Source organism: Oculina patagonica, chromosome 5 (assembly GCF_052425735.1).
Source record: "Oculina patagonica isolate OP01 chromosome 5, crgOcupat, whole genome shotgun sequence".
Lineage (NCBI taxonomy): Eukaryota > Metazoa > Cnidaria > Anthozoa > Scleractinia > Oculinidae > Oculina > Oculina patagonica.
The window spans coordinates 18,010,347-18,033,575 of NC_135762.1; the positions used below are offsets into that span (position 1 = coordinate 18,010,347).

General features: G+C 37.8%; 2 protein-coding genes across 4 annotated transcripts; one reads left to right on the forward strand and one right to left on the reverse strand.

Moving 5' to 3' along the window:
- Window positions 1-2,155: 2,155 nt before the first annotated feature.
- LOC144653092 (protein POLR1D-like) lies at window positions 2,156-9,306 on the reverse strand. 3 transcript variants are annotated; one of them, XR_013570665.1, is made up of 5 exons: window positions 9,135-9,306; window positions 4,419-4,493; window positions 3,527-3,621; window positions 2,811-3,258; window positions 2,156-2,242 (listed from the first exon to the last, which is right to left on the reverse strand). XR_013570665.1 is itself a non-coding variant. In XM_078513020.1 (4 exons), exons 1-4 carry the CDS (start codon window positions 9,155-9,157, stop codon window positions 3,095-3,097), a joined length of 351 nt encoding a protein of 116 aa, XP_078369146.1. In that variant the 5' UTR covers window positions 9,158-9,306; the 3' UTR covers window positions 2,450-3,094. The 3 variants fall into 3 exon arrangements, 2 of the variants coding, with proteins under 2 accessions (XP_078369146.1, XP_078369144.1); XM_078513020.1 differs by lacking the exon at window positions 2,156-2,242 and having other exon boundaries at window positions 2,450-3,252; XM_078513018.1 differs by lacking the exon at window positions 2,156-2,242 and having other exon boundaries at window positions 2,458-3,258.
- Window positions 9,307-9,373: 67 nt separating this feature from the next.
- LOC144653079 (nucleoporin p54-like) lies at window positions 9,374-22,451 on the forward strand. Its single transcript, XM_078512996.1, has 13 exons — window positions 9,374-9,664; window positions 14,146-14,259; window positions 14,599-14,828; window positions 15,899-16,086; window positions 17,239-17,341; window positions 17,635-17,728; window positions 18,374-18,428; window positions 18,699-18,792; window positions 19,617-19,724; window positions 20,389-20,456; window positions 20,804-20,855; window positions 21,473-21,592; window positions 21,899-22,451. The coding sequence occupies exons 1-13, from the start codon at window positions 9,433-9,435 to the stop codon at window positions 22,013-22,015; spliced, it is 1,575 nt and encodes a 524-aa protein (XP_078369122.1). The 5' UTR covers window positions 9,374-9,432; the 3' UTR covers window positions 22,016-22,451.
- The last annotated feature ends 778 nt before the right edge of the window (window positions 22,452-23,229 follow it).

Here is a 23,229-nt window from a genome sequence, read left to right on the forward strand (position 1 = left end):
TATTGCATGTTTGCGGTAGGATTCCTGCAGACTCCGTGGTGGCAAGTGAAAACCGCAAATTAATTAAATTAAATTTTGAGACTCACAGCGCTTTCGTAATTAGGTATGCAAAAACTTGCACCGGGATTTTCGGCGTGAACACCTGATAACCAGGAAATAAATATCCTAGCTGTACTGCGTTTTAAAAAACCTTTTGAAAAAGATGTTTTTTTATTAGATTTGTTCTTTAGTTTTTGAGAATCGTCTTTCGTGCAAAACTAAACCGTAACTTAATTAAATTAAACAAATGCCATCGATGCCGCCGTAAAACAAACAAAAAACAAAAGTATCATGTTACGGCATTTTCAAGGAAAACACAAGTATCTTGTTGCAAACGAACAAAAGTGCCGTGTTACGTTTGCAAAGATTAGCGTAAGGAACACCCAGGAAAGAATACAAGTAGCCTGTGAACAGGCTTTTCGAAAGTACAATAAAGCAAATAAACATGAACATAAAACATCATACTTATAATTGTCGACTCCATCGCATTCTGCACTGTACTTTGAGTCTCTGAGTTGTCTTAAACGGGGTATCTTTGCATGGACCAAAGTCAAACAGGATAGGCTTATATGCCTGCAGAGGTGTAACAAGCCGAATTTTCACAAAATTTTTCCGTATTGCTGACTTACGTTGATTTCGGCTTAACGGGGACATGCGGCCCAATAGGGTATGGTTTTCAGGATGAAGGGTAGGGGGTGGGGAGCACCTGACCATAAACCCCAGGTAAAACGTGGAGCATATCTATGTTACTTTTGTATGAGGATCTCAAAGGTATATATTTGTTTCAGTAAAACCTTTGCTCTCCTTGTGGTACTACTCTTTCAAGGGCAACGTAATTTGCATCAAACGCATGCGCAGATTAGTCTACGTTATTTTCTGGAACTCTCATGAACATCGCTTGTATTGCATGTTTGCGGTAGGACCCCTGCTGACTCCGTGGTGCCAAGTGAAAACCGCAAATCAATTAAATTAGATTTTGAGACTCACAGCGCTTTCGTAATTAGGTATGCAAAAACTTGCACCGGGATTTTCGGCGTGAACACCTGATAACCAGGAAACAAATATCCCAGCTGTACTGCGTTTTAAAAAACCTTTCGAAAAAGATGTTTTCTGATTAGAAAATAGATCCGCCAATTTTTGATACCCCGTCTAAGACATAAAAAAGTACCTCACTGGCTTTGTTGTCAAAAATTGGCGGATCTACAGGCCAAAAAAAAACACTACCGTATTTACCCGTGTATAAGTCGACCTTTTTTCACCTAAAAATCAGTCCAAAAAATCGCCCTCGACTTATACACGGGTCAAAATTTTCGACCCAAGCACCAGTTAAATAAATTCTGCGCAATTAGCATAACAATTGTTTTATATGTCAACAAACATCAAATAAACAACAGTACAGGTTAAATTGGCAGTTCAAGTCGAAATTCACTGCAATTTATCCGCTTAATATAAACCTGAATGTTGTAGAGACTCACTGGCACAAAGCCGCTACTATCTCTCCACAATTAGAAAGGTTCCTTTGAAATTAGTGTGTTTGATTTTATAAGGCTGTTTAAAAAAATAATGGACAAAATGCCTGCATAAACATGTGTTGCTAAAACGGTCGCGTAAGCATGATAATAAACTTCACATTGAAACTTCCTGTGTTTTTTTCATTAAGTATCTCTACCTGAAAGGAAATTCTAAGAAACACAAGTTTAGTTTTCCAAAAAAATGGTTACCCAGAAATGAAAAAATCTTAGTTTATGGCCTCAAAAATAGGGGGTCGATTTATACACGGGATCGACTAATACACGGGTAAATACGGTAAATCACTGTTTTCAGTTGGTTTCTTGTCTGTTTCTTTTTCTTGTTTGTTAAATTTCGGCTTTCAAATCTTCCATCCAAAAAGGTAAAAAATAATTCAAGATGCTCTTATGGAAGAAAATTTAGTGGTGAACAATAAAAACATAGTGTGTTTTTGTCTCAGAACTATCAGTCTGATAGTTGCCTCTGGAAATTTGAGTCTTTAATAAAACTGCATATAAGCGCTCAGCCTGTTAACAGGCTCTACTGCTAGGACGGGGCAAAAAACGAAGCTTCCCTTCTGGGGCTAATATTTGTTCTAAGAATATCTTCAACAAAAACAATCCATTGTTTACATAGAAAATAATGGGAGAACCAATCACATTCGTTGATTCCCAATAGAACATGGATGAGTTTTCTCAAGCGTTTTTTGGTTGAGTGAATTTAAAAAATTAAAATTGACGCGCAGGCATATTAATTAAAAATGTATTTCCAAACGTTCTCTGGTTATAAAAAAATAAACAAGTAAAAGAAATCGAGCTCTAATCAAGGGAATACTGACAAAAAGTTTGCAAATGGAACATGATTAAAACAAAGCTGGAAATAAATGTTTTGAAGGGGGATCCAAATCTGCTAAGGGAAGTCCATATCCAGCAGCAGATTCTGTCTGGGATACCAAAATCTGGGGAACCAAAATCTGCAGGGATCAAATCTGCTGAGACAACGGTATTGTCAAACACTTTTTATTCCAGGAGTACCACAAACTAACAAAAATGCAAAATATTGCATTTGATGTGAGAAGAAAAAATGAGTGCAAATTTAGAAAAATTGAATAAAAAAATATATGTACAGATTAATCGAGATCTTATTTTTATGACTAAATTGAAAGTTTCCATCACACAACAGATAGGAATGAGTTGATGTAAAAAAAGGAACACAAAACTGCAAAAAATCTCTTATAATTTTGAAAAAAAAAATACATCAACTAAAATCTGCTACAGAATAGCCCTTAGGTAAAAAATCTGGTGCTTGTTTGTGATACAAAGCAACTGGGAGTATTTATTTCTACAAGTCTGCTGTATGGGATGCTAGAACATCGCACATTACTCCAGCATATTAACTGGCACCCATTTTGACATGATTGTGTGCCAATTAGGTAACAAATACGGGGCCCAGAACCATGATCAAAATCAAGAAATTTGTTACATGTAAATGTGAATGGCCTCTATTTTCACATCCAAAGTCGGAATTCCAAAATTCCTCCTCAGCTTCATGGTTTGCTACGTTTATGCCTGGATTTGTGTTTATGGTGTTTGTGTCTTTCTTTGTCTGCAGACTTCTTTTGGTCTGTGGCTGTGTTTTTGTAATGCCTATCCTTGTGAACTGTTCTGTTTTGTACTTTTTCCTTGGTTTCACTACAAGTAGGTTCTGTACCTGTGAAAAAAATATGTAGCTCAAAACTACACACAGACAACTGAACTGATAATGACATGGTAGTCACAGTAAACTGTGACCCAGAGTGCATGTATGTTGTTTACTATTCTTGAGAAAAAAAGAGCTTCTCACTTTCATGCCATGTAAAATGTTTAAGCATCCAGTGACATGTGTATGGGCAGTGTGACTTGGAAGTAACAAAATTGCCAATGCATTGTATGAACATGTTCAACTCTGATTATTACATTTACAAGAGTCATGATTATACCTGCTTGCCTGGATTTCTTTTTTCTTGGTTCCAGTGTGCTAACTAGCACATTACGAAGGAATCTCTTGTTGGTTGCAGGAAGGGGACACCTCTGCCTTATTTACAAATAAAATTATAAGATAAAATGAGAAACTTTTTGATTACTGTAAATGATCTTATAAATGCCCACTCTCAAATAAACGCCTGTATGAAGTGAAAAGTTTGTATTAGACGCCCCCCTCTAATAAACGCCCTGTGTCTAATAGACATCCCTCTCCAAGAACCACCTCAAAAACCAAGGAAATGCTCCAAAGTGTAAAAATACACTATATAAATAGATTCTTGCTTGACTCACACATCTAAGAGGCCAACAACGCCATCATAGTTGACCCTGATGACGATGAAAACATTGGTATCAAACTATGAACGGCATCTCTAGGCTTTGCATTAGTGTAGATTAGATTAGTCTCCTACTCTTTTACTGTGTCTTGTATCTTACTATGCTAGCAAACTATGCATCCTATTTGTTTTGTTGACATTGTTACAGTTAAAGTGAAATAAATGCCTCATATCTATTTAACGCCTCCCCTAGGACCCTCAAAATTTAATAGACACCCTGGGCGTTTATTAGATCATTTATGATATTAAACTCTCATATGAAATTAAGCACCTGTGAAGAGATAAAAAATTATCACCAATCTTAATAGCAGCAGAGATCAGAGGTGAGGAAGTGACCACAAATCTGACTTTGTTAATAAACCCCTCAAGCATTTAGCTGTCTGGTTATAAATTATGGCAAGAAATGTCGGTCAATAAAGAGGAGTGAAATAGAGGCAGGATCCACTAAACCAAATTTTACAAATGGAAATAAATGCTGGGGGCATTTAATCAAGAAGTGTTTTGTTGTACTTACCATCCCATTGGGCCCATCTCTTCTGCTCTTGATTTAGCTCTTTTTGCTTCTTGTAACAGTTCCTCTTGAGCAAGCCTAGAAAGTTATAATAACCCGATTAGCTCCCAGAGGGGACTAGCTGTACATGGAGGCTCCGCCCAAAAGGAGTGCCTTTTTCAGGCTGTGGCAGGGATTTCGTGAGTTGGATTATACAAAAAGCTAGGGAAAACTGTCATTAACATATTTAAAAGGACCATTACAGACCAACCAAATAGCCCATTCACTTACCTGGGTAAGTAATTTAAGAAATAACTCTTCTGTAGACCTGTATGCTACAAGGTTACATTTTCTATTAAAGGATGAAAAAGAGTCACCGTACCTTTTCTGCCAAAAATGGTATATGAAAGGGTGGCGTCGGGGTGGAGCCTCCCCATGTAAAAAGTTTTTGTAACAAAAAACCATGACAACCTTGGAATTTACTCTCCAGCCCCAAACAGTCTTGTCTTAAAGGTGCTCCAACTTGCAAAACACCAATGTGCTACAAATAACATGACTTCAACCCCCCCCCCCCCAAAAAAAAAAAAAAAAAAAAAATAGCCTGCCCACAATAGGTACATCTACATCACATGATGCAGCCATTAAATCAGCAGAGGATACTGTAAAATTCTGTTTATAAGCCCTCCCGCTTATAAGCCCCCCAGTTATAGGCCCATCTCTCTGGAAACAAAAAAATACATCTGGTTATAAGCCCCCCCAGATATAAAACCCCCTCTGCCTGATGGCCGCACTGAACAGGACTAAATGTTGCTTTATTCACGCCTATGGCTCGTTTCGAAGTGTTTTTTTTTTATTCCGCTTATAGGCCCTCCCCGATATAAGCCCCTCCCCTTATAAGCCCACCCAAAACCCCTTATGAAGTTGTATAAGCCCAGGGCTTATAATCGGAATTTTACATTATAGCATTAATGATATCCCCCAGTTTTAAAAGTTTGTGTTTACCATTCACCTGTGGTTCACCTACGTATTATTCCCAAACTGTTTTATTGAACAGAACAGAATGTTTCAATTTACATTTCTGAAGGTTGTGCCGGTGTTGAGGGAGGGGGGAGATGGGTGCCCAGGGGGTTACTCCGGCTTGTAAATGACGAGAATGATCAAAGGATTTTTTGGGGTTTGAAATTTTCGATTCCGGGATTTTTTTGGGTTGGAAAATTTGGCAAGTATTTTTTTGGATGACTTGATTTTATTGTATAATAAAATTGAACGCTAAAAAATTTGAACGACGTTTCGACCGTTCGACGGTCATTTTCAAGTTAGGTGTTTGAATAAAATTACATGAGTAAATATAGTAAAAGCGCTAAAATATGTACATACAAACAATAGACAATAAGAATAAAAAGGCTAAAAATGGCTAAAAATAACTTTGTGCGAATGGCATGCAGAGTTGTAAAAGGTATAATTAAAAACGTAAAGCAAGCGAATAAGACGACGAGAATAAGAACATTAAAATACCTAAAAATATCTAAACAAATAATTTCGCGCGGAGCGAGTCACTCTGTTTGTTAAGTTTCGGTTTCAGAAGTCTAATAAAAAGCATTTCAAAAATCAAACAGTCAAGCTTGCTTTGGCACTTCCTTAAAATCTTAAAGTTCTTCTCGATGTTGTGTGGCTCCTTTCCATGTTGTTCTTTCACGTGATGTCCGATAGACGATCCTTTGTGTTCTTCGATGCGCTGGTGCAAGTGTCGACAAGAATAGCCGATGTAATCTGCATCACACAGATCACACTTATAATAATAAACAGCGCTTTGTTGGTTTACGATGGGCGGTTTCTGTTCCTTCACTTTAATTGTGTCTTTGATCTTACACGGCTGGTGTAAACTGGACGGATCTCGGTGTTTATCTTTCGGCTGAGATCGCTCAGTTGTCTGCGTACTGAGTTTGCTGCTTTTTGATCCTTGTACGGCAAAACGACTCTAATAGGAACTTCTCGCTGACAAGGGACCTGCTGTTGTTGAGGACATGCATTTCCCGTTACAAACCGAAACTTAACAAACAGAGTGACTCGCTCCGCGCGAAATTATTTGTTTAGATATTTTTAGGTATTTTAATGTTCTTATTCTCGTCGTCTTATTCGCTTGCTTTACGTTTTTAATTATACCTTTTACAACTATGCATGCCATTCGCACAAAGTTATTTTTAGCCATTTTTAGCCTTTTTATTCTTATTGTCTATTGTTTGTATGTACATATTTTAGCGCTTTTACTATATTTACACATGTAATTTTATTCAAACACCTAACTTGAAAATGACCGTCGAACGGTCGAAACGTCGTTCAAATTTTTTAGCGTTCAATTTTATTATACAATCAACTCCCAAAAACTTGTTGATTCGACTTGATTTAAATAGGGGATTTTTTGGGGTATTAAAAATGAAGTTAAATGACTTGGCGCGGCCTTGGCGTATTTATGGTATGAAGAATAAACAAACACGAGAGTTCAATTTTTTATGGTTTTCTTTGTTTTATATTATTGCCCCTCCTGGCAATTTAGGGGTAATTTGACAAGGGATTTTGGGGGGTTTTTTTTTTTTGGTCCAGGGATTTTTTTGGGTAAGGTTGAAAGACTTAAGGATTTTTTTGGGTCCTGGGTTTTGCCTCCATTCGATCATCACCGTCATTTACAATCCGGAGTACCCCCCTGGGGATGGGTGCACTTGGGTTTGACTAATACATGAGGGAGTTGATAAGCATCCCCTTCCCTTTCATATGGGAGTTCACTAAACCCCCCAACACTTGCCCGGCCCGGAAGGGGATTACCTTGATGTGAAAATGTTAAATATGTAATTGATAGCGGAGCTCCCAAGGCGCCAAAGGCGCCTTGTGCGGAGCCCCATAGACAGGCAAATGGTATGAAAGAAGGAACACTATCGAAATGAGTTTTCATGGTCAACATGGATAGCGGCATGGTTCGCGGGCGCGTACGTCGTACGTACGGAGTTGCGCAAGATGGCCGCCATAGTTTGATGGTAGAAATAGTGAAGCAAGAAGGCCGTATAAAGGCGGCCGTATAAAGGCGGCCTTTAAAATTAAAAGAGGTTTGAAAAGAAAAACAAGAAGCAATGAAACAAAATGTGGCTGAAAATTACGTGTAGAAAGTAATCGACCGCCAAAAAAGTGGACATTGAGAGCCATAATCGATCGATGACTTTCGTGTCTATCTGTAAAGCCAGCATCGTACATGAAGGAGCATTCGAAAGCTAAATCTGGTTGATAGAATAAACAAACCATTTTATTGCTACGGGGTAAAAAAAAAAAAAAAAAAAAAAAAGGAAAAAAGAAAAAAAAAACTTGATCCTCTGGGATTTGAACTCACGACCTCCGGATCCGCAGACTGGCAACTTACCGATTGAGCTAATCCGACAGACTCTGAAATGTATGTTGAATATATCCTATATCAATGTAATAGATATTGTGGAGTCTACTAAACTGCTGCGAAACTATAACAGGATCGCGAAACTATTTTCTATTGCTAGAAAGCAGATAATTTACTGTACTCTAAAGTATTTTTTCGTGCCATGAGTAATGATTTTGCCCCGCTTTAAGATTATTATTTCTGTCGTACTGCTGACATTCGGTTTAACCGTGAGCTATTTAAATTTGTCTTGAACCTATAAACCACCATAAACATTAGTACTTTGGCCGCTTATTCACTAGAATGAAAACATTGTAAGCTCCAGTGAAAATTAAAGAGGTTTGAAAAGAAAAACAAGAAGCAATGAAACAAAATGTGGCTGAAAATTACGTGTAGACTGAGTAATCGACCGCCAAAAAAGTGGACATTGAGAGCCATAATCGATCGATGACTTTCGTGTCTATCTGTAAAGCCAGCATCGTACATGAAGGAGCATTCGAAAGCTAAATCGGGTTGATATAATAAACAAACCATATTATTGCTACGGGGTAAAAAAAAAAAGAAAAAAAAAAGAAAAAAAAAAACTCGACCCTCTGGGACTTGAACTCACGACCTTCCGATCCGCAGACTGGCACCTTACCGATTGAGCTAATCCAACAGACTCTGCATTACTCGTTGAATATATCCTATATCAATGTAACAGAATATTTGTGGAGTCTACTAAACTGCTGCGAAACTATAACAGGATCGCGAAACTATTTTCTATTGCTAGAAAGCAGATAATTTACTGTACTCTAAAGTAATTTTTCGTGCCATGAGTAATGATTTTGCACCGCTTTAAGATTATTATTTTTGTCGTACTGCTGACATTCAGTTGTTTAACCGTGAGCTATTTAAATTTGTCTTGAACCTATAAACCGCCATAAACATTAGTACTTTGGCCGCTTATTCACTAGAATGAAAACATTGTAAGCTCCAGTGAAAATTAAATAAATGGGGAGCTCCGCTTTTAGGCTTGCCTAAATCTATATATTAGCTCCGACTCATGGTTTCAAAACTACGACACAGCGCTCGGGACATTATGTGGGGTCTTATACCAAGTACTACCCCAAACTAGCATGAAATCCGTCTTTTCTTTATTCGGAACAGGTTCGAGAACAGGTTATGTTTGGGACGAATATCCATGCATGTTATCGCGCTAAATAGGGGTTATTGTTTATACAAGAAAGCTACAAAATATGTATACGACTATCGGTGTTAAAGTTGAGTCTCGCTCCACGCCGGGTTTGACAAAGGACTCGATTCGCCGTGTTTATCAGGCTTACCTTTCTAACTCTTTGTTATCCATGGCTTGAGAAGCTGAAATTTTCTCCCAACAGTAGACTGCACACAGTTCTTTCACATGTTGCTATATAATAAACCGGGAATAAAATATTCCGGGTAAATATTTCAGGAACTTTTTAATAGCAGACCGTGATTTAGCTACAGTTTAGCTAAACTTACATGAAGACCTTGTATGTGGTAACGACTGCTGAACACTTGCAGGCGCGTAAAGCTTTTTGGCGCGTAGAACGCCTTGTCATTTTTCGTCTGTTAGCGACTGTTAGCTTCTTCGTACATGTGATGTCGTTGTTCGGCGCTTCTAGTCAACCTTCTGCTGGAGGAGGGTTTACTTTTGGTACTCCTTCAAGCACAGGAACAGCGTTTGGTGCTTTTGGAGTGAGTCAGGCGGGAAATACACCCAGCAAGTTATTTGGTTCGACGAGTTTTGGCAGCGGCTTTGGAACAGCAACTACTTCAGCTAGTGGATCAGTGTTTGGCTTTGGACCGAAGACTACTGCGTCTTCCTCGTTTGGTATGCGTATAAATAACGCTTAAATGTTTGCTTATTAGTTTTCTCAGTTCAATATCATACCTAGTCTGAATTTATTAAAAAGAGATGATTAAAAAGTGCTGTGGGAATACTGACAGACAAAACCTAAAAATGATCATCCAATCAGAACCAGTGCAACATTTTATAAGTAAGCTCATTGGACCGAGTTAAGTCTCTCCAGTTTTTTTTTTCAATCGTTAAGTTATGTAATAAATATTTTATTAACGAAGCTTGCTAGAAGAAAAATGACCTTTGGTAATATGTACAGACTGCACTCCATCCAGACTGTAAAAACTTTTTTCTATTTATTTTTTTTTATCAGGCCTCTATTGATAACAGTTGTAGAGCTAATGGAGTTGCCCTGTTTAAGTAAAGGCTTTCCTTACTTCTTTCCTCCCTTCCTTCCTTCCTTCCTTCCTTAAAGACAGACTGCTTGATTTGACTGACTGACTGACTGACTGGTATCCAGTCGTTTTGAGACAAGTCGAGGTCAATTTGAGACACATGTAAAGTTGATTCGAGAAAAGCTCCATTAGTTGAAGTCCTTTTGATACAAAATACTATACTACAGGGGCACCCGAGAGACCGTTTCGATAAATATCTGTTTGGAAGACCTATAATACCCTACAATTTTTGGACAAAAGTGGGATGAAAAACTGGAGTTTACTTTAGCTCAAACTTTCGTGACATGGGCAGAGTAATGCCTGTTGTTTTTCGGGGAGGAAAAAATGTTGTTTGAGGTATGAAAAAAGGTCAGCTACGATTTACGTAAAGGCAACAGTGGCTCGTAAACTCAGGTAATAATATTTCTTTCCCTAAAGTTTTCTGTAGTTTGAAAGTTCAGCTAGTGTATTCGAAAAGATATGCTTTTCTCAACGTTTAAAAATAAGGCTATAAATCGCACAAAAAGGACACCTAAAACATAAAAACAGTGTTCCAACACCTACATGTATAGTAAAATTGTCTCTTTGGGTGCCCTGATACTATATATTAATGACCAAAAAAACCTTCAAAGACAATCACTCGACCAAACATACATGTAAACCTCTGTTGTAAATAAGACGAAAACACAAACAAGACCAAGTTTTGATTATGTTTATTTACAAAAGCGTTTGTCTCAACATATTATTGAGACTCCTTCTATAACTCCAGAACATGTTATGCCTATGGTCAAGAAACACAAATCACATCACGACTGTTAACAAGAGTTACCAAGTTACAACAGGTTATTGCAACTTATCACAAGGGCCTCTGCGCATATTTTATTTACGTAGATCGATCGAGTCGCTTGTGTGAATTTTAGCTTAGACTGTTCACAGTCCCCTATTTTTCCGTGAAGTCGTAGAGATCAATCGTTCAGTCCGACGAGCTGCCATCTTGGTTTACGAACGCGAGCGAAAACTGGGGAGAGTGCAAAAACCCTGTGGGTGGCTGGGCTGGATGCTCATAGCGTGGGGGTGGGAGAGCGGAAAAAATAGGGGGACTGTAACAGCTTCACTCCGTCTCGTGTTCACAGAGTCAGTTGCTCCAGCAACGGCAACACCTGATTGGTGGAATAGACAATTGAGTTCATCAAAGCGTAGCAGAGTGTTGAGAACTCGAGTGACTGAATGTGACATTTTTCACTTATCGGCTCAAACGAAAATGGCATCGATTACAGGGTAAATTTCTGGAGAATGTTTTGATTTCGATCGTTTGTCTTCCTGTCGTATTGGAGGAGTAGTGCTAAAGCACGAGCAGAAACAGGCCGTTGCTAGTTTACTTGACGGAAAAGATTTTATGGCGGTTGTTCCGACCGGCTTCGGAAAGAACATGATTTATCATTGTTTTGTTCTCGCAAAGGAGATGGTTGAAAGCTCTGCTGGTTGCTCTTCAGGCCGACCTTCCTGCCTGGTTATTGTGCCGCTTCGTAGCATAATTGACGAGCAGATTCGCTCAAACGAGCTCGACCTTGCGGTGAAAGGCTTCGCCTATTCTGAAGACGTCTTTTAATATTTCTCTGCGGAGAAACAATGTTTATACGCTATAAAACGTTCCTCTCCACGGCTGTCTTCATCGGCTGTTTCACAAATAAGAGCCGTTCTGTTGAACTCACACATTGTGAATTTTCAACGCACACTTCACGCAAACACGGGAAGATTTTCAATTTTGTGGATCCACTTCAACACCAATATGTATTTTTAAAAGATCGGCAAGAGGAATTTTGGCAACTCCAGCCCTTTGGGAAATCTTAAATAAATTTTCGGTCGAAATATTATTGTTTTTTTCCGCCGAAATCACCGACTAAAATTTTAAAATAAATGCCACAAAGACGACATGCATCTGAAATGTCGGAATTCTTTGCTGGCTTTGCCACTTTTTTGGGGTCAGAGAAGGATTCTTCCCTCCCGCATTCATTCGACTTTATAACTTTCTTACTGAATGTATTTGTTTTCGTCGCGTTCGCTTGAAAATGTTTCGAAATAAATTGTACTTTATTATTTCACAACTGTACAATAACATGCACCTAAGATCACATTTCCTTGATTTGACAGGTATTTTCACCCGGGGACGAGGTTGTTAATTGATTCAATTAGTGTAGATGACAAAAATCGGACACACCCCTTGAACACGAGACAGAGTGAAGCTGTTACAGTCTCCCCATTTTTTGCTCGCGTTCGTAAACCAAGATGGCGGCCCGTCGGACTGAACGATCCATTTCTACGACTTCACGGAAAAATAGGGGACTGTGAACAGTCTAATTTTAGCTTTATATTTGTTTACTTCTGAATCGAAGCAATTTCGGTTTGTCTCGAATTGACTTTACATGTGTCTTGAATCAACCTCGACTTGTCTCGAAACGACTTGTCTTGAAACGACTTTGTCTCGAAATGACCGTAAACCGACTGATGGACTGACTTACTGGGTGGCTGACTGACTGTCTACTGACTGTTGACTGACTGACTGACTGACTGACGGACACTGTACTGACTGTCTGACTTACTGAAAATCTCCCAGTATAGTCCACACAACTGGCTAATAAGATACAGTATGTATAAACATGGTTATCCATTTGTTGTGTTTTCTTACTAACTGTGCATGTATGCATTTATACAATACACTTTATTCTTTGACCTTCATTATTCATAATAGAAACAAGCTACTGGGCTACTTTTTCCCCTTCATTAACCACCAGTGGCCCACTTGCCTGCTCAGCTCATGCTTTGTCATCTTGCTGCCACTGCTCAAGCATCACATCAGAGGATGATTCATTTGAAGTTTTCAGTACTGCTCATATGTCAGTTGACAGTCTTGACTTGCTCCTTGAAACTGGATTCACATGTCTTGAGCTTCGAGTGACTCAAATTTTATGAATTGAGTGCAAGAGATTTAGAGACAAGAATCGAGTTTCAAGTACTGAAAAACATGAGTTTCTCAATTAATATTTATATGTTTTTTTTTTTTTTTTTCGTTTTTTTTTTTTCATTGTTTCTTTCTTTCTACTAAAACAAAGGGAACAAACGAACTAGTTGAAAAAAAACCAAAGAAAAAATTAAACCACAACATATACACTAAAAGGATTTTAGTCCTCGAAGAAACAACAATTGCCACCTCATGCGATATACAATCAGGTATTTTGTACACGACTTGGGTGAATATTGCATTATTATTTTTAGTTTACTACACATTAAATTTCCATGTGTGTGAACTTGATATCTTTTAAATCAAAACATGTTTTGCTGGACACATAACTGTCATCAAAAATGAAAACTTGAAGTTATGTTTAAAGTTGAATATCAAGGTGTAAGGGAAAGCACTTGTTAAAAAGTCACACACATTCTTGCTCTTTTTTTCAGTCACAGTGCATGAATTTGCATGTTGTGTGTAAGCAAGTTGAACTGACTCTATAAATTGAAATAAAATTATTATATGTACTTTGCTAGAGTGATCACTGCCGTCACAAATAGAAAACTTGTTTGGAAGTTAAAAGTCAAAAATCAATAAGTTAGTGAGAGCCCTTGTGTGAAATTGCATGTTTTCTTCTTCAGTTTTGGATTGCAAGAAAACATTTATTGCCAGGGTTTTATGATCACCATAGTATGAAACTTTTTCATTTTAATTCAACAATTTCATAAAATCTCAGCGATTATATTTTTCTACAACTGAAATACACAGAAGAAAAATAACTGAAATGTAGAGGTTATCAACTTGAAGGTTATTTTCTCCAAAGAAATTTTTGTTAGCATTAGCCAGAAGCATTTTCAATTGTGATCAGTCAAGCAGGAACCTCATTAGTTTCTCTACTGGAAACTCAAAACTTGAAGCTTGGAATTCTCGACTAGAGGCTCAAGACTACATGTAGATTCTTGATATGTTTGAGAATTCAGAGTTAAGATGCAAGGATCAAGATGGAGGGATTGTCAACTTTTGAGTGCTACTTTAGGTACACTCTGATTGTTTATTAACCTATGTTTGCTCAACAGGTTTTGGAACAGCAATTTCCAGTACTGCTCCATCTCTTGGAGGAACTCTCGCTACTGGTTTTGGAGCGACTCAAGGGCTTGGCACTTCTGCTTTTGGTCAACAACCCACTACAGGTACAATTTTATGGAGCCCAAGAATAAAAATAAACAAGGTTGAATGCTTAACACATTAACACTGTTTTAAAGAAGGGAAATTAAATTGCAAAGTGTTTCACTGTGTTATATATTGTAATAGACTTGTTTAACTCCAAAATTTTACAACTGTTTTCCTATGATTTCAAACTTTTATTTATGAAAATTAATGAATAAATTGTAACAGAATTATTTTCAATTCTATTTTCTTAGACCTTGAAAAAGTCGTAAATTTTTAATTCATTTGGCATTCCAATCTACATGTACCAACAGAATAAAATAATTGACTCTGGTTTGAATGCTCTTCTGTTTTGTTACCAGGTTTGTTTTCACAACAGAGAATTCAGACAGCAGCACCTGCAAGCCAACAGGTTGCACCGTTAACGCTGTTGACTGCTGCTTTATCTCAGCCTCAGATCCATGGCGATGAAAGAGACGGCATTATTGCTAAGTTGAATCAATTGCAGGCATACTGGGGAACTGGCAAAGGCTTCTACAACCAACAAGGAGCAGTTGACTTTACACCACAAAATCCATTTTGTCGTTTTAAAGTAAGTTGTGCACATGTCTAAGGGAACTAACTAGAGAAAGATGACAAAATAGCATGCAAACATACGAAATTGCATGTTGTACACTGCATGGCTAACCTGGTCTGAATAAGGTTTTTTATTAACTGTGCACCCTAACACCCTTGAATCCATTTGATTTACAATTAAACAAACCCCAAGAAAGGAGGAAAGCCATTAGAAAGAAAATGTTATGTTTCAGTCTTACCCATCATATGTTGATTAATTTTTGACATCTTTCTGATGGCTGACGTGGAGTTGTCAAGGTCTTTTTTCCCTCTCTGGCAACATTACCCAACCTCCTTCATTTCTTACATTTTGATTTGCCATTTGAAACTGAAGCAATTAGAAAGTTGTCAAAAAGTAACCAAAAAGTATGTCAAGTGTTAAATAAAAATGTTAATGTTCTTTGAACTCTTATTGACCTTTTGAAGTTATCAGCTAAACTGCATTAAATTTTATTGCATGTCATATGTGCATCAATGGATTGGTACCGGTAATTGCTGAACATCACTGACAGTATTCTCATGAAACAGGTAGTTGGAAAAAACCCCAGTTAGTTTCATGAATATACATGGCAGGCTGATTTGACATGAATGTTGATCAGGACTTGACATAATTTTGCACCAATCATCTGCAGTAAGATAAAGGGTGTAAATAATTAACTAGTGAGTACCGGTAAGTAACTTAATTTAGGGTCAAATATGTCTAGCATGAAAAATACCAAAATTGCAGTCAGGAGTTGACATTAATGCTCTTTTTTAATTCTGACGCTGACTTATTTGAGCGTAAACAACGCTCATAATGTACTCAAGACGTTTCAACCGAAGAAGACCGAAGATTCTCGGTCGAAACGTCTTGAGTACATTATGAGCGTTGTTTACGCTCAAATAAGTCAGTGTCAGAATTTATAAAGAGCATTAATGTCTTTCATGGTTGGAGCTAATTGGGACACTTTATAATAATTTAAAATTGTAAATAGAAGTTAAAATAAAAAGCTTAAAGTTTCACTAACTACTAATAAAATAGTTAATAACTGTGTGTTGTTCTTAAAGGTTGTAGGCTACAGTCGTCTTCCTGTCGCTAGCAATGAGGATGGCCATTTATCTCTTGAGATAAAGAAAAAAGAAAGTGAGGTGCGTGCTGTGCAGCAGGGACTTGTGGATGCACTACATAAGTGTCTAGGAAGTAAACCAACCATGATGGTGTGTATAGATGGGATAAAACCTTTGCCAGATGACAGGTATGCAGTTTTTTTTTAGCATTATGGCCATTCTTCCTTGAGTGTTTGTTCAGTTCCTTAGGTTTGCAAAAAAAGTTACTAGGAAATAGATTTTTTTACCAGTATGCTTGTAAAGAGGCATGTTTGCATTATTTCATATCAATCAATATATCGTTATGTGTTCTTACCTTGTGAGAAAGTATGGTCCTTGTACCACTTGTGACATCATTTTTCACACCAGAAGATGTTTTTGATAAGCAGCTGATAAACTGGAAACAGGTCTAAATGTGCCTGTTGGGGTAAATTAGGCCAGAGATACAAAAAATGTTCATTGCAACCCCCCCCCCCCCTTGATGCACGCTTTTAGTTAAAATGACCTCTTTACTTGATGCTTATGTGAAACTTTTCCAATGGGAACATGGAGATGGAAAGACGAAAGAAAGACAAAAGAAAGAGGGAAGTAGGTAATGTAAAAAGGCAAAAATTAAAACAAAAAAGCCTAAAATATGAGTGAATTATCAAGTGGTTCATCTGCTTATACAGGGCTCAAGACTAACGGTAGCCAATTAGCCAAAGGCTAGTAAAAATGCAGTTTTGGCTAGTAGGTTTTGGCCTTTCACTAGCCAAAATGGCTAGTGAAAAAATCAGGCATTAGTGGCAAGAAACCGCATTTATTAAAATCGTCTCTCAGAGAATATAACTAACAAGTAAACTGTTGACATTATAGAATGTGAAGCTTTAAACAAAATTCTAGTTGACAAAAACGCATGTACATGTACAATTTTTATAGTGAAGAACAAAGCCCAATTTTTTAAGGAAAAAAACGTGAAGATTTAAGGAACAGTTTACGGTTTAAGGTTTAAACATTATCGGACATTGTTATCACCCTCCCCCCCCCCCCTCCTCCTTAAAAGAAGAACTATGCTTAAAAATTGTGGCTAGTAGAAAATAAGTTTTGGCTAGTGACATCAAAGCTGTCACTAGCCACTTGGCTAGTTAGCAAAAAAGTTAGTCTCAAGCCCTGTTATACAGTCAGGAGGAAAGGGGCATGAGGTGAACATGTGAAAAATCTCAGTGAAGCCTAACATCATAAACTAGAACTTTGAAAGGTATCTTTTATTAATACATGACCATATTTTTAGTATGTTTGTGGGTTTGTTGTGTGTCCTTCAGGTCAGAAGTAGTTATGTATGTTGTTGAAAGACATCCAAATGGTTCCTCTAGAACAATACCAGCCACAGACGTGTTCACACACCTTAATCAGACCAACATCAAGGTAATGAGTGTTTGTTACTTACCAAAGATCTTCATGACATCCCCTTACTTTACAACACTGTTACTAACAATGTACATGTAGCAATGCCAGTAATTCACTTTTTACAACACAAGAAACTGGACAGTTATTAGTAATAGTTATACAGAAATGTTTTATTGGCAGTTTTTTTGTGTTGTGATCATCAGTGAATGTAAAGCGGCCATAAAACAGCACCTACACCAGTATTCTGGACCATGTTGTTTTTGTTTTGTTTTTTTATACAACTGGTAATGTCTACACAAAACTGTTTTCAGACTCAACTTCAGACAATTGGCATTGTGAATGTTTTAATGAAAACAAGTCTGTCGCCATCTCAGTTACAACAGTACCTGGATAACCCTCCTGCTGGTATGTATAACATTCACACAATCAAGTTTGAATGTTTCCAACAGCGTTTTTTTAAAGTTTCGTGTACTTACATGTACATTATGTTATTTTAATCTGACATTATGGAACTGATTCTCATAAGTTCATGAGCCACCTTGTGAATAACAGTTCAGGTTAACAGTTAAACGCGGTCACCCTCTATAAAGTCATCTATCAAACTCCAAAAAAGCGCTCCCTAAAATTACTTTATATTAAGTGGTAACAAATTCCCAAAAACTGCACCCCATATTTACTGTAAATAAGACCCCTCTTGTTTTTTTCTTCTATTAAACGGTTACGTAGGCAGATTTCAATGGGATAATTTGGACGTAACGATATCAACATCTACATTTTATTAGGTCGGTAAATAATCTTAAGATATCACACCAACCGTTAAAAGCATGTCCTGTTTCACGATTTTATTAAGCCACCCAGTGGCCCTTTTGTTCACCCTTTTGTTCCTCGCTTACCCTGCGATCTTAAAGAGCGATTATTGTTAGTTGCAAGTTGGCATGCTATACTCTACACTCTACGGAATAACAAATTCTCTGACTTTTTGGAATTTATTGAGAGTACTTCAGAGTGTTTTTCAGTCGTGTTCGTGTTTGCTTAATTATTTTCTTGTAGGAGTAGATTCTTTACTTTGGGAGCAGGCGAAAAAGGACAACCCTGATCCACAGAGGTACAGTATAGAAAATCTCTTGGAAATCTTCCACTCAATACATGTGCGTTATTTTTGTCCTCTCTGATGGAACTGGACGTAGCTAACATGGGAGAAGCTTTTGTTCCTCGCCAATCCTTAACCCTACTCCTTAACCCATGTTAACCCTACTTGCATTTTATGCCTGCTCAACTGTACAGCCTTCCTGTTATTTACATACCGCTGTAAGGACTTCAAGTAAGCGGTGTATAACACTCTCAGACTTTGTTTGATTTGTTGATTACATTTAAGGTTGATTCCAACGACAATCACGGGATTTAGTGAACTGAAAAAGCGGCAAAAACTTCAGGAGCACGAGACATTACAACATCAGAAAAGACTATCTGTAAGTAACAGTCCTCAGTTTGTCAGAGATGGCAACGCGCCTCCATTTGTTTTCATACAGAGTTTATTTTTTTTGTCAAGAGGTTTTCTGTTTTCTACTACGCAAAAATGATTAAGGTGTATGAGTAGTCATGGCGTTGGTTTATTGTTCAAGCAAGGAGGAGTCTGGAAAATATTTGCTATGCTTAGACAATAGAAAAATACAAACGACACTGGTCACGTCGCCCCGAGATATAACGCCCATATAAACACGATATTTATATGTGTTAATCCCAACACAGTTAGGGTGTGGTGTTTCTAGGCATTTGATCTCGGGGGCGTTAATGACCGCAGTTTTTCTCACCAAACAAAGAAAGGAAAAGAAACGCCAGAAACTTAAAGATGATAAAAATGGTTGACTTCAGTGAGTATTAACCCCTAGGCATTTTCTGGCATGAGACTCACACTACATGTCTCCCTCCGACGTGTCACTCACTTCCGGACATGGAATCGCACGTGTCGAGAACCCTGGGCACGGCTAGCGTCACATGCGCCCGAGACGACCGAACACGCACCGCGCCTGGTGGGGGAGCGCGACACAGAGATGGGTCACGCAAGACGACTGCAAAACGAAGCCCAGAGAACGGAAGAAGCCTGAGCTTTTTTTTAAGACCTTGTATTATTTGACCGTTCCACAACACTATCAGTCTCTATTTTTTGTTCACTTTCAAATTGTGTTAGATCAGTTAAATTATTATTGTAATTAAATTACCAATGAATCAGGTGATCAAGCCGCTGTTACATCAGACTCTTTACACTAACTCTGAGTCATGTTTTTTTTTTCAGCTTATAAGTGAAGAGATTGCAGAACTTCAACATAATCATGCAACAACAATGGCAAAACTGGCGCAGTTTAAGAGAAAACACTTGGAATTAAGTCATCGAATACTTGAGGTACCCTAACAACACTGAACTTTACTCAATTTTAAAGCCAGAAGTTTGCAGAAATTGAAATACCGTATCTTCGCTTTGTATCGTCCGAGGGAGCTTATTGAAACTTAGGACCTGTCTATATGAAGAAAAGTTGTCCCTCGTAAGACGGTTACCCTCTTCTTTACCGAGCGTTTATAAGACACAAATAGCCCTGCTAACCGAGCAAAAAATTGGCCCTTCTGATTTCCCACATGCCCTGAATGTCCAGACTTGTGTTGGCTCGCCTCCCAAAGTCACCTTTCGTCACCCTGCTCCGAGCTAATTTGTGATTTTACATATGATCGGTTTACAGCTATTTATGAAGAAATGTATGAAAAGCTCTCTCGCTCGGGGTGGTGCTTAGGTTAAAAAAAGTCGACAGACGATGCAATAGATTCTCATTCAAAGAAAAAAGCCAATCTTCAGTTTCGTCTACCAATAGTTAGCTACCTGGAGCGAACTGCTGATCAAAGGGCTGCCGAGCTGCGAACTGCATGAAACATAGCCGAATTTTTCCTAGTCAAAAATTGATGCAAGTATCAAGTGAACGTGATATTTTATTGCCATGAGTGCCTTTGTAGTAAAATTAAGGTCCTTCGTGGGTTTAGAAAGACTAGTTCTATTTGAGCTGAATTGTTTATTTTAGGTCATGATAAAACAAGAATGTCTGAGAAAGAGTGGTTACTCTGTTCAAGCTGACGAGGAACAGCTCAGGTAAGCGGGGGCTGCCAACTTTTCTCGCTCCACTTCCAATTTTATTTCTCTTTTGTTTTGTTTTTTTGCTGGAAATTGTGGAAATTAGATGAGAATCGGTGCAACTTTTATCAGCAACACCTAGAAACCGAAGTGACTACAAATGTGTTGTCCAGATCAAGTAACTGTGTAACATGTGACATAATGTTTCTATTATAACTGATGCTACTGCCAAAGAAGAACTTTACAATGGGAACAATTAGTAGCCCACCAATATATTTTTTGGAACTATTGATTGATTGTATTTTTCTCCGTTTTCTTGTCACTTAGGTAACGTTAATTTTCTTTGCTTTATTGTTCATTATCAGAGTACAACTCGAATGTCTGCAGGCTGAGTTAAACGCACCTTCACAATTCAAGGCAAGTACTTGACTAATAATTACAGGAGGAAAACGGTGGACACTAAAACAACGTATATCTGAATGAAATTAGAATTAAATTAAATGACAAACTGAATTTAACTAACAGTAATCCTTTTTATCAAAGCTTTCCAACAACAAATCATAAAAGGGAAATTAACAAGGACTTCAATAACTGTTTGACTTGTTCTTCATCTATAGTAATTGCAATATGAGAACTGCTGGGGTTTATTCCTCTCTTGGGACATCCTTAGCTGTTGTTTTGCATTTCACGTTCAAAGTTCGAATTCTTGTTTCTGTTTGAAAAGAAGTCGTAAACTACTCTGCTAGGTAGGAGATGCCTTCCTTTACTCAGTAATGAACAGACAACGGAGCTTCTGACCATTGCGTTGTAAAGGAGGAAAGTGAAAACCGTGTTGATACTTGTAGAGAATCATAGTTGCTATGAAGTGATCAGTAATCGGATGAATGACTTTTAATTATGATAAGAATGTCTAGATTATCAGCTGTCAATTCTGTAGTAGTATTGATTATCGTTTTATGAGTCAGAATAAAGCTTCTGTTGTGATGTGGTTATATCTCCGGCAGTTCGGAAACAATAGCTTTGTTTTCTTGTAGGCTCGTCTAAATGAGATGATGTCACAGATTCGCTTACGGCAGAGCCAAGCTGGCGAGAGACTAGGGCGGGCAGATGGCAGATACGTAGTAGAAGGTGTAATGCAGGAACAGCTTAAACAAGTAAGAAAATATGTGCATTAAAATGTTCTCATTCTTGTATTATAAATTCAGTAGTAAAGTATAGTAGTTAGATATATCAAGGTAGATAAACACGGACGTGTAACCCCATACGTATTGTACTGAAATGGCTGTATCACATTTTCTATAAGGATCAACTTGAATCATGATGAGCTTCAGATTTGATCACATTTCGACTTTCGTTCACTGATATGCATATTAAAGAAACAAAGCCATGCTATTCGCACGTATGGCTGTGACAGTTGTGTTACCAAAGTGAGGTAAATAAACAGTTATTGGTTGTTGCAGCATCTTGAACGTCAACAAGTTGGTCTGATGCATCTCATAACAATCATCAAGGATGACCTACAGGACTTGGGCACTATAGAGCGGGGACTCACTGAGCTGCCTTCAACACGGACCTAAAGAAACATCAAATCATGTGTCCCCAGAGCCACTTGTTCCTCGTGCCCAGGCTCTGCCGGCGAAGAAGAACAAGCGGCTCTGGGGACAAGAATGTTAGATATACAGAGACTGTTCCGCTTAACTGTTCATGTGAAAAGAATATACTAGCAGTCTTTCTATAATATATTTTTTAAGTAAATTATATGTGCTCGTTAGATACTCTGCGCTGCAAGTTACCCTATTCTCACTTAATTTTGCAATTGACAAAAAATTGCAAAATTAAATACTCGCGTTAAAACTTTTGACCTCTTACTGCCAGAAAGAAAGTTGATGCTGTGAAAATCGCAGAATTTTTTTTTTTTTAGATCAGTTCACAACTTGTTATTTAGCAGAGATTCAGAAGCAAGTGATCTCTCTGAATTTCAGTGATGACTAAAAGCTCTTTGTTCTTAAAAGTAACGGAGATTATCACAATTTCTTCCCGATGAACCGGTTGTAGACATGGACAAAACATGTTGGAGTTTCTACACAGCTTTGCTAAGACAAGCATCCAACGGAACTGAGCATTGTTCGTTTGAAGTGGCTAGAACTAACCTCAGGGTTTGTTGAGTGAAGAAGCACAATTTCTTCCCGAAGAACCGTTTGTAGACATGGACAAAACATGTCGTATACACCGTTTTTAAACAGCTTTGCTAAGACAAGCATCCAACGGAACTGAGCATTGTTCGTTTGAAGTGGCTAGAACTAACCTCAAGTGTTTGTTCTGAGTACTGACGCCTTCTCGATTGTTTATCCTGAATGTGGATTTTTTTAAAGTGGTGATCCAAATTGAACTCCATCTCTCTGTGAAATTCTGAAAGGTAATTCTCGCGAAATATGGCGCCGCCATTTTTGCGAAATTAATTACGCGCGAAAATTAGCGAGAATGAGATGGTAACAGATAGCGTATTGGAATCAAGTGACAATATAGCTAATAATGCTTTTCGCCCCATTGATTTTCTGTTAATTAATTTATGCATGAATTGCACGATCTTTATTTTGTACAAAGACAAACCACTAAGCTGTCGGGTTTCAAAGATTCGTGCTTTATTAGTTAAGCACCTCTCATGCAGCTATTCATTCATATGAACTTCACGGTGTTATTCGAGTTGAAAATTTAAAAGGAATCTTTATCTAATTGGCAACCCCTACAGGCATATATTACCGTAATGCTTTTTTTTTTATCGTACAAGATT

What these genes read in the sequence shown, in the direction of transcription:
- LOC144653092 (XM_078513018.1), bottom strand. Translation starts at nt 9,157, where the DNA reads ATGGATAACAAAGAGTTAGAAAG. An exon ending in GAGATGGGCCCAATGGGATG is followed by an intron (nt 3,622 to 4,418) that starts GTAAGTACAACA and finishes TTTGTAAATAAG; the next exon opens with GCAGAGGTGTCCCCTTCCTG. An exon ending in AAAGAAATCCAGGCAAGCAG is followed by an intron (nt 3,259 to 3,526) that starts GTATAATCATGA and finishes TTTTTTTCACAG; the next exon opens with GTACAGAACCTACTTGTAGT.
- LOC144653079 (XM_078512996.1), top strand. Translation starts at nt 9,433, where the DNA reads ATGTCGTTGTTCGGCGCTTCTAGTCAACCTTCTGCTGGAGGAGGGTTT. An exon ending in TACTGCGTCTTCCTCGTTTG is followed by an intron (nt 9,665 to 14,145) that starts GTATGCGTATAA and finishes TTTGCTCAACAG; the next exon opens with GTTTTGGAACAGCAATTTCC. An exon ending in AAACCTTTGCCAGATGACAG is followed by an intron (nt 16,087 to 17,238) that starts GTATGCAGTTTT and finishes TGTGTCCTTCAG; the next exon opens with GTCAGAAGTAGTTATGTATG.